The 11,711-nt window shown below is 40.1% G+C and overlaps 1 protein-coding gene across 1 annotated transcript; it reads left to right on the forward strand.

Moving 5' to 3' along the window:
* Nucleotides 1-6,639: 6,639 nt before the first annotated feature.
* LOC147054852 (gap junction delta-2 protein) lies at nt 6,640-7,734 on the forward strand. Its single transcript, XM_085916203.1, has one exon. It carries the CDS (start codon nt 6,643-6,645, stop codon nt 7,732-7,734), a length of 1,092 nt encoding a protein of 363 aa, XP_085772329.1. The 5' UTR covers nt 6,640-6,642.
* Nucleotides 7,735-11,711: the final 3,977 nt, after the last annotated feature.

Raw genomic sequence — 11,711 nt, forward strand, 5'->3', positions numbered from 1 at the left:
AATGAATTAGGGTGGATTTGTTACTAGACGAAAATGTTTGCAATATCTATCCACTACTAAAAGTTCCACGACTGAATATGTAAACATTTTAGAGTTGTAATATTTGAAATGTCAAAATGTGAGAATAAAATAGAATGCAAACAGGTTTGTGACCATCCTCTATTTTGGTTCTAACTCATATAAATGCATATTTTGATACAATACGGTAAAGGTGCCCTCCATTTTGAAGGCTTTAACAATTCTATGTTTGGGACATCACAACAACATAGTCAAGCCCTCTGAGAGTCTGCGTGGTGCATTCGCCGCACACCACGACCACTGTCAGGGGGCTCCAGGGAAAATCTTGCCTAGGACACCAAATTGCTCAGGGCCGTTACTGGTCAAAGTAAACAACTGCTTGACCTTTCTTCTCTACGGGGATGCACAGCAATACAGAAATAAATATGTAAAATGAACTCCAAAATGTCATACATGATATTAATTGAGATTGTATAAAACAAAAATGAAAGACGTTAGTTTTAGTTACTTTATAAAGGTAAGATGTTGTTTCAATTGGTTTTCTTTTGTAACATGTATGTTTTTATTTTATTTTGTCAACAAAAATGTTTTCTCCTGTTTTATTTTTAATTATTCCATTCGTTTTTTGTCAACTATAGCAACCTTAATTTGGAATGGAGCAAATTGCACCCACAGTAATGAACATTGTCAAGTTAATGTCAATCAACCTATGCACTAGCATCGAGGTGTCAAACTCATTTTCGTCGAGGGCCACATCAGAATAATGGTTGCCCTCAAAAGGCAAAACGTAAACAAAAAACAATGTACCAAAACTCCATAAACCCAATCCATTCATCCATTTATCTATACTGCTTGTCCTCATTACAATTACTGGTGTTCTGGAGCCTATACCAGCTGACTTTGGGTGAGAGGTGATCCTGAATTGGTTGCGGGCCAATCTCAGAGGCAACCATCCATCCATCCATTTTCTACACAAGTTGGCTAAAGTTTCATAAAAACCTAGACTTTTACTGACGAGTCACTAGATAAGAAAAGGGTCGAGTACGTGGTTGGAGTCCACACGGTACATGTTAGAGTGCGTTTTAACGTGTTCTATTCTTAAGTGATGTTTTTTGTGTTTAACAAGTCTGAGGTGAGTTTAAAGTTTTTAACTAAGGTTTAGTAGAAACCTTTAGTCTTTAGTTTTTAACTAAGGTTTAGTAGAAACCTAGACTTTTAATTGTGTATGCATACATTAATGTTTTTGTTTTCATGTGTTCATGTTCTTTTTATGTCTGTTCCTATGTGAAGCATTCAATGCTTATAATTTCTTTCTTTGTTGTAAAGCGCTTTGACCTGCATTTCTTGTATGAAAGGTGCTATACAAATAAAGTTTATTATTATTATTACGATTATTATTATTAATAAATCCATGCAAACATTGTTCTTTCTGAAAGCAATACACATCTTAGCCTGCAGTTCTGTACCATACCCATGATGATCTGAGAAATATGACACTTTGGCATGAATAAGTTCTGTATTTTTTGTTACAATAAAGGGGTCTAAGCAATGTTAGTGACAAATATCTCAATCTAATTATAACCATCAACCAAGCTAAGGTATGCGTTGTTATTACATTTGTTTGACATGGGCAATCCAACACAATTTAGGCCGGCTTATTTCAAGCAATTTGTAATTTGAATAAAGTATTTTAACTTGCAGTTAGCCAAACGACAGATGTATAATCCAAATATGAGAGTACTACTCATTAAACTAAGTACTGAGTTATCAACACATCCGCCACTTTAAAGTTTTGGGTTCTGATTCATGCGCCCGGCTGGCTTCCTGTCCGTCCATCCATCCATCCATCCATCCATCCATCCATCCATCCATCCATCTATTTTCTGTACCGCTTGTCTCCACAGGGGTCGCTGGCATGCTGGAGCCTATCCCAGCTGTCATCGGGCAGTAGGCAGGAGACACCCTGAACCAATTGCCAGCCAATCGCAGGGCACACAGAGCCGAACAACCATCCGCACTCGCACTCACACCTAGGGAAAATTTAGAGTCTTCAATCGGCCTACCAAGCATGTTTAGGGGATGTGGGAGGAAACCGAAGTGCCTGGAGAAAACACACGCGGGCACAGAGAGAACATGCAAACACCACACAGGGAGGGCCGGAGGTGGAATCGAACCCGCACCCTCCTAACTGTGAGGCAGACAAGCTATCCAGTGCGCCACCGAGCCGCTTAAATTCTAGTTCTTATTATTATTATATTATTATTATTATTATATGTTTTACATGTTACCTATTTAGTACTTTTAAGATGTAGTAATCACTTTTCCTACCACTGTCATTACATCCATCCATCCATTCTTTGATCCATTCTTTGATCCATTCTTCGATCCAACCATCCATCCATATCCATCCATCCATCCATCCATCCATCCATCCATCCATCCATCCATCCATCAATTCGTCCATTCAGCCATTTTCCCTATCCCTTATCCCCACAGGGGACAAATTAGGTAATGCACACAATGTGGTTGGATGGTGAGCTTGTAAAGAAACATTTACATGAATCAGTGCACTCGCCATTGTTGCAGAACAAATGAAAATCATGTTAGCAGCTCTCATTTCAGCATCATATCAAAGTCAAAGTCTGCTTTATTGTCAATTTCTTCACGTTAAGATACACAAAGAGATCAAAATTATGTTTCCCACCGTCCAACGGTGACTAGACACATTACAAAACACATACAGCAAATAGCACAAAGACTAAAAACGAATAGACAAGAGCGATGAATAAGTAATAAGCAAATAACCCAATAAATAAACAATAAATAAATAAATAAATAGACAAATAAGAGGAGCAAAATGGAGCAAGCATGCATCCAATAGACAGCCAGAATATAGCGCAAAAGAACAGGACGTTATGCAGCCGAGGGTGGAGGGGGGAGAGAATTCAGTATCCTGACAGCCTGGAGTATGAAGCTGTTTGTGAGTCTGGTGGAGCGGGAGCGCAGGCTTCTGTACCTCTTCCCAGAGGGCAGAAGATCAAACAAAGAGTGACCGGGGTGACTCACATCACACACAATCGTGGTCGCCTTGCGGGTGAGACGGGAGGTGTAAATGTCCTTCAGGGAGGGGAGTGAAGCCCCAATGATCTTACTAGCAGTGTTCACTATGCGCTGCAGGGCCTTCATGTTGTATTCAGTGCAGCCACCACCCCACACAGCGATACAACTGGAGAGGACGCTCTCAATGGTGCCACGGTAGAATGTGGTCATGGCGGCAGGAGTAGCACTTGCTCGCCTGAGTTTCCGCAGAAAGTACAGGCGGCGCTGAGCTTTCTTTGCCAGTGATGCAGTGTTGGTGGTCCAGGAGAGGTCTTCACTGACGTGCACCCCCAGGAATCTGGTGCTGCTCACTCTCTCCACCACAGCACTGTCGATGGTCAGTTGCAGGTGTTGGGTGTGACCCTTCAATCTCCTTGGTCTTGCTGACGTTCAGCAGGAGGGTGTTGTCCCTGCACCATGTGGCCAGAAGGTCGACCTCCGACCTGTATTGAGTCTCGTCGCCCTTGGTGATGAGACCCACTAGAGTTGTGTCGTCAGCAAATTTCAGCACGCGATTGTTCCTGTAGGTAGCAGTGCAGTCAGCAGGGTGAAGAGCAGCGGACTGAGCATGCAGCCCTGGGGGGCCCCCGTGCACAGCGTGATGCTGCTTGAGATATTGTCGCCAACACATACCACCTGAGGCCTCTGACAGAGGAAGTCCAGTAGCCAGTTGCAGAGGTAGGTCCCAGTTTGTCGAGTTTGCAGATGAGTCGCTGTGGTACAATGGTGTTGAATGAAGAACTGAAGTCCACAAACGGCAATCTCACATACATATTGTTATAATCATTTGTTTCAGATGTACTGTAATTATTTGATGTATAAAATTTGTATTTGTTGTTCAAAAATTCTTTTTTCAAACTTGAGTCTTGAAAAAGAGGGAGTATTCTTATAATCAGGGTCGTCTTATATTCGGGCCAATACGGGAACTCGTTTTTAAATTTGTCAGGTCATAAAACCCACATTACACCATCAATTAACTGTAGAGTTGCGAAAAATCAGTTCACAGACTGATCCAACTTATGTGGAGACTACTCACGACAATTCAAAATGAGAATCGGTATTGTGTATGGCCTCCTCATACATGTATGCACTCCTGGCATTGGTGCATACTCTTGATAAATCGATGGAAATCTTTTCCTGAGGAATCTTCTCACAGACCTGGCGATTTCTGACAATCTTATTGTTTGACGGGCTGTTTGCCATGGCATCTCCATATTCCATCAGAAGTTAATGTGATTGGCAGGGTGCCAATAGTGAGTCTACCAATCATGGTGTGTTTGGGCTGCACGGTATTGGACTATGAGCAAAGACCTCACTTGTGGACGTATGGCCCTCATACCACCCGGAATGAGTTCTGTTCCTGACTGATTGAGCAGAAACATGCATACCATTAGTGGCCTGCTAGATGCCATATCGTACTGCTCTGGCAGTGCTGCTCCTGTTCCATCTGGCACAAAGGAGCAGATAGGGGTCCTTCTGTGGGGTTGTTCTCCTACGGCCCTCCATGCTCATCTCCTGGCTTACTGGCATGTCTCTGGTTATTTCCAACATACGGTCATGGCAGACACAAGAAAGCTTCTTGCCACTGCGAGGAGAATCTTGTCTGAGCTGCACTACCTGAGCAGCCACCTTGTGCTACCTCGAGAGGTGAGGACAATGGCAAAATTCAAAAGTGACCAAAAGTCAGTCAAAAAAGATAAGGACCTGAAAATAGACTGTGGCCGCCACCTGAATTCTACGTTCCTTTAGAACAGGGGTGTCAAACTCATTTTTGGTACGGCGCAGTGTGCCACTGTGATACCCACTTACAAGTCAGTCTTTAATTAATCTATTATGCATATTTTTGGAATGTGTGAGAAAACCATGGCTCGTAGAAAACCAAGCACATGCAAGGAGAACATGCAAACTTCATACTTCATACCAAATTTAAACTCACGATCCACCACTGTGGGGTAAAAATGCTAACTATTTGTTCCCTTTGTTTTTTCCAAGCATTTTAAAAGCAAATTGATATAATAATGAAGGCGCACAATATCTTTCACTTGTGTTTTTGGACAGTTGGGATAGGAGTATGAACATAAATTAACAAACAAAATGAAGAAAGTTAAACATACAGGGGGGAGGGGCTGTTCTATGAACTGGTCTTTTTTAGGGGAGGGATTTTCTTTTTAAGTCCACAATGGTCCTCACAATAAGCCACAGTTAGTGAAAGAAATTGTAAAATATAAATCATAATGAAAATGAGAAAAAAAAATACGAAAGGTTCTTTGACTTTGTTAAGGACTCGTTAAATCTTCTAAAATTATAATCTGCCATAGTGATTGCTAAATTCACTCACTTCACTGGTTCTTTTATCTCAAACAAGGTATTTTAGGTTGCATTACCTGACATGTACACGCCGAAACATTTCAGGTAATGCAACCTAAAATACCTTGTTTGAGATAAAAGAACCAGTGAAGTGATTTACAAGTGAAACAAAATGAATTTAGTACAACTGCTAAATTCACTGTTATTATGCAATAGGTCTGTCATTTATCTTATCTGTGCTGCAGTTGTCTATTCAGTGGCTGTGGATGGAAACACAATACATACAATTGCAATTCCTAAAAACCCTGTTGTTCTAATACAATTAGATAATTAATGCATGACTTTTATTTTAGCATGCCGCTAAACACAAAGCTTTTACATAAACTAGCATTGTGTCTTTCCAGCTCGTTCCAAACACTATTGAATCGTTTCACCATTCCCAGCTTTTCAGAAAAGGAACCCCCTCATTGTGTTTTGCACTGTACATTGCCTGCCTTTGTAGCCACACTGCACAATGCCAGTTTCAGACGGACTGGTTCAGTATGTGTGGTCAGCCTATTCTCCCTTACCAGGCTCACTCTCATCCAAACGTCAAGATTTGACAAGCCAGAAAAATGAATTGCAAAGTTTAGTTTCAAGGATTTATTCCAGGAAGTTCAGGTTTACATGAAGGTAAGTTAAACTTTGTTTCTGCTTTGCCTCATTTAATTTGCCGAGTTAAGTATAATTGTTTGTGCATCGCACCTATAGAGTTTTGGTAAAATAATGGCATTTGATTAGGGACATTGAACACAGAAGTAAATGTTCTGAGCACTACTTTTTCGAGTTTTATTTTTTTTAAATTTACAATTGCAGAATAATCATGTCAAAACAGACATATTAGCACTTCACAGCTGCATAACACCAAAAATAAACAAGCACTTACACACGTACAACCATCCCAATAGCGCATTGTTTACTTGAATTGTAAATAAATCATTCAAAGCAAGAAAAATTGCTGTGTCTTCTCTGACCGGAGGATTAGGCCAGTTGATACACAACCAGTGTATGAAAAACTATTCCTTCAGGTCGAAGAAACTCATTTTTGGGATCATATAGTAAAAACAAATAATTCAAACAAGTACATAATTTATATACTTATACATGGATGATGTTTTCTAAGGGAAAAAAAAACAAATACTGACATGTTTCACTTTTTTTTTTAACTAAGGTCAAGTCATGGGTGACTGGTCCATTCTTGGGCGTTTCCTGTCTGAGGTTCAGAATCATTCTACAGTGATAGGCAAGATCTGGCTCACTATGCTGCTCATTTTCCGCATCCTGCTGGTCGCCTTAGTGGGAGATGCCGTCTACAATGATGAGCAGTCCAAGTTCACCTGCAATACCCAACAGCCTGGCTGCAACAACGTCTGTTACGACACATTTGCACCTGTGTCTCATTTGCGGTTCTGGGTTTTTCAAATTGTGCTGGTCTCCACTCCATCCATATTCTATATAGTATTTGTTTTGCATAAAATTGCTAAGGACGAGAAGCTAGATGGGCAACGGGCGCAGGTGCTGAGGCAAAGGCCTTCAAGGCAAGGCGCTGGGCAGGACGGCAAGGAGGCGATGAGAGTGGGTGTGCCTACTTACTGTCCTCGTTACAGGGAGGATTGGGATGAGAGTGAAAGAGTGCAACAAAGCTTCCTGGAGGAGGGTCATGATGCACTCGCAGAAGATCCCACCAAGCAATCGAACCAAGTTCTACTCATCTACATCCTTCATGTGTTTCTTCGCTCAATCATGGAAATCACCTTCCTGATGGGCCAGTATTTGTTATTTGGCTTCGAGGTGCCTCACCTCTACCGCTGTGAAACCTATCCTTGCCCAACTCGCACGGACTGTTTTGTGTCTCGTGCCACTGAGAAAACTATTTTCCTTAACTTTATGTTTAGCATCAGCCTGGGCTGCTTTGTGCTCAACATTGCAGAGCTTCACTACCTGGGCTGGGTGTACATTTTCCGTGTCCTTTGCTCAGCCTGCTCCAAGTGCTGCAGTCAGAAGAAGGATCCAGATAAAAGGCCCTTCAAGCAAAACCCTCTCCTGCTACAACTCAGGCATTCTCTGAGAGGTCAGCTGGTTCTGCAGACCCGATCGGCCATGGCTCAAGAGAAAACAGGAACTTTGCTCACACATGCTCCAGCTATCTCTTTCGAGACGGACTCTACTGTGGAATGTACCTCAAAGAGGAGCCCAGAGAACATAGACAAGGTGAAGGTCAAGTTGGCCAACATGGCCAGGTTGGGACGAACTAAGAAATCTTGGCTGTGATACCATGTGATAGTGTTTGTGCTATGAGTTCATGTTGCGTTGTGTTTTCGCATGTACTATATTCTTTCATACATTAAAGTCCTGGAAAAAATATGGTGAACATGTAGTATGTATAGTTTTAGCTTAGTACTACTTAGTCATTTGTGATGGGCATAATAAGAAGTTAATTAATTCTTTGTGAACAATTCTCTCAATTATGTATATATATATATATATATATATATATATATATATATATATATATATATATATATATATATATATATATATATATATATACACATATATACACATATATATGTATACATATATACATATATATATACATTTATATAAAATTCAATAAATTTTAATTTATTTATCTATTTAATTTATAAGTTAAACTTATATATATATATATATATATATATATATATATATATATATATATATATATATATATATATATATATATATATATATATATATATATATAACTTAAGTTTAACTTGTACTATATGTAATTGTAGTAATGATGCATTTTGCACTGCATTAAACACAATTTATGTATGCTATATTTTGATTGATGAGTGATTATGCCGATAATGAAAATAATATTTTGACTGTTCATTCTTACTTTTGTGATGTTTGAACTATTTCCATCAACTGGGAATAAACAAACAAACAAATAAATAAATAAATAAATAAATAAATAAATAAATAAATAAATACATTTACAAACGAATAAATACATCAATAAATCCGCAATAGAAGAAACAACCAAATAAATGTTTTTAAAAAAAATTGCACTCATAGGTGCTGCCGGATACTAGTGAATACAGTTTTCAAACCAGTGGCTCTCATTATGGCCAAGTCTGTCCTTATCTATGTTCAGTAAAAATGTGAGAAAATACGTTTGTGTAAATAAATTCACCTCTACATCGGCATTTTGTCTTGGTTGCAACGTGACTTTTGTCCCTATAGATGGTGCTCTAAGCTCTCAGTTCCATCATGTGGCATGTTTTATTTGTAACTGTTTCATTTCGATATCTACAATTTCAAAACATAATGGGGCACATTTAAAGATCCTCTAATACATTACAAATTTAGAGTGATTACGAGAAGTAGACTAAGTCTTTATCCAATAATATTTTGCAATACTTTTTTTCTTTTATAAAAAGAACAATGAAACGTACAATGGATGCACTCAACAAGGGCTTAACATTACTTTTGGGTTTTTTACCAGCCACTCTGACTAGTCGTTTCCAAGAGTTGCTAGCCCCTCGGCATTTTATATTTTAATTAGAAGATAACATTCTCATTAATTATTGGATTCATCTTTTTCATTATTTTGTTTTATTGCTTGTACAGCAGTTTCTTACCTCTGTTTGTTTTGCAGCGCTCTCCAAGTAAAGTTCAGTTGAGTTTTGTCATTACATGACATTATAATTAAGGAAGGCGTTTCTATTTTTTTCTGTTTTTATGTGACAAACAGTCTTCACCTTAGCCAGTCTGTAATATTATTGAGAAACCTATGATTAAGTTTCACAATTCATCCTATCTGTTCTCAGACACAGCCCCTTAGCCGTTTTGGACCATTTACATATACCCCTTCTAACCATAAACAAAACTTATTTGTACCTAGGAGTTCAGTCATGAACCCTGTAGTGTACATCACAAAACGTTGTACCTTGTCAAATGCACTACCCTTCTTCTGACAGTGTATTTACAATGTCTACACATAATGATGAAAAAGAAAGACATTCCTGTTGATGAAAAGAGTCATGCATGCATCCGATATATGGTTGATGAACTAGGAAGGAATTTCTTATACCGCAATTGATGCTCAGTGCCCAATGTTAGATTTACTTTGGATTGTTGTACATCATGGTTGTCAAACTCATTTTTGTCGCGGGCCACATTGTTGTCATACTTTCCCTCAGAGGGCCAGTACGACTGTCAATGTCTTCTATATACATACAGGATAGGCTACACAACAAACTGATGAATAACTAGTTTTGAAATCAGGGACTAGTAACTACTGTTCAAATCATTTAAAAAGATGAATGGTAATATAAATTGCTAGCAATATCTGTTTTTAAAAAGTGAAGAAAATTTTTAATTTTAGTAATGACTAAGTCGATGCAACATTTGTCTTTGCGGGCCACGTAAAATTATGTGACAGGCCGTATCTGGCCCCCAGGCCTGCCCTCCACTCTGCCTGCACCCACCTTGAGAACAGAGACTCGTATGTGAGATTGCTGTTTGTGGACTTCAGTTCTGCATTCTACACCATTGTTCCACAGAGTGTCATCTGCAAACTAGACAAGCTGGGCCTCAGTACCTACCTTTGAAACTGGCTACTGGACTTCCTCTGTCAGAGGCCTCAGGTAGTACGTGTTGGCGACAATGTCTCCGGCAGCATCATGCTGAGCACGGGGGCCCCTCAAGGCTGCGTACTCGGTCCGCTGCTCTTCACCCTGCTGACGCATGACTGCACTGCAACCTACAGCAGAAACAACGTGCTGAAATATGCCGACGACACGACTGTGGTGGGTCTCATCACTGCTTACACTGCTAGTAAGATCCTTGGGGCTTCACTCCCCTCCCTGAAGGACATTTACACCTCCCGTCTCACCCGCAAGGCGACCACGATTGTGTGTGATGTGAGTCACCCCGCTCACTCTTTGTTTGATCTTCTACCTTCTGGGAAGAGGTACAGAAGCCTGCGCTTCCGCACCACCAGACTTACTAACAGCTTCATACTCCAGGCTGTCAGGATCCTGAATTCTCTCCCCCCCTCCACCCTCGGCTGCATATTATCCTCTTTTGCGCTATATTCTGGCTGTATGCTGTATGCATGTTTGCTCCATTTTGCTCCTCTTATTTGTCTATTTATTTATTTATTTATTTATGGCGGCTCGGTGGAGCAGTGTGTAGCACATCCGCCTCACAGTTAGGAGGGTGCGGGTTTGATTCCACCTCCGGCCCTCCCTGTGTGGAGTTTGCATGTTCTCCCCGTGTCCGCGTGGGTTTGCTCCGGGCACTCCGGTTTCCTCCCACATCCCAAAACCATGCTTGATAGGCCGATTGAGCACTCCAAATTGTCCCTAGGTGTGAGTGCGAGTGTGGATGGTTGTTCGTCTCTGTGTGCCCTGCGATTGGTTGGCAACCAGTTCAGGGTGTCCCCTGCCTACTGCCCGATGACGGCTGGGATAGGCTCCAGCACGCCCGCGACCCCCATGGGGACTAAGCGGTTCAGAAAATGGATGGATTTATTTATTTATTTATTTATTGTTTATTTATTGGGTTATTTGCTTATTACTTGTTCATCGCTCTTGTCTATTCGTTTTTACTCTTTGTACTATTTGCTGTATGTGTTTTGTAATGTGTCTAGTCACCGTGGGACGGTGGGAAACGTAATTTCGATCTCTTTGTGTATCTTGACATGTGAATAAATTGACAATAAAGGAGACTTTGACTTTGATATGATGCTGAAATGAGAGCTGCTAACATGATTTTCATTTGTTCTGCAACAATGACGAATGCACTGATTCACATAAATATTTCTTTACAAGCTCACCATCCATTTCTGGAGAAATTGCGTGTGAAGGAAAAATGGTTGAATAACCTTTTGGGGAATACTGCGGAATGATTTTGAATTACTTGAGAAACGTAGAATTTAAAGGTGAAAAACGGAATTTTGGAGAATTTGGTGGAATTTCAAATTTGAAAATGTAAAATTTATGGAAAATGGGAATTTGCGGAATAGGGAGGAAAAAATGAAGAGTTGATAGTTGGAATGGGTTGAATCGGTTGAAAAATGTGGAAATTAGAGGTTAAAAATGGAATTTTGGAGAATTTGGTGGAATTTTGAATAAATATAAATGTTCCGGTTTGATTCGGGTCACTTCTGGTTTCTGTGGGTCACTTCTGGTTCAATTTAGGCCACTTCCGGTTTAGCTGAGGTCACTTCCGGTTTATTTTGGTCATTTACG

Source organism: Syngnathus leptorhynchus, chromosome 7, assembly GCF_054491065.1.
Source record: "Syngnathus leptorhynchus isolate UIUO chromosome 7, UIUO_Slep, whole genome shotgun sequence".
NCBI classification, from domain to species: Eukaryota; Metazoa; Chordata; class Actinopteri; order Syngnathiformes; family Syngnathidae; genus Syngnathus; species Syngnathus leptorhynchus.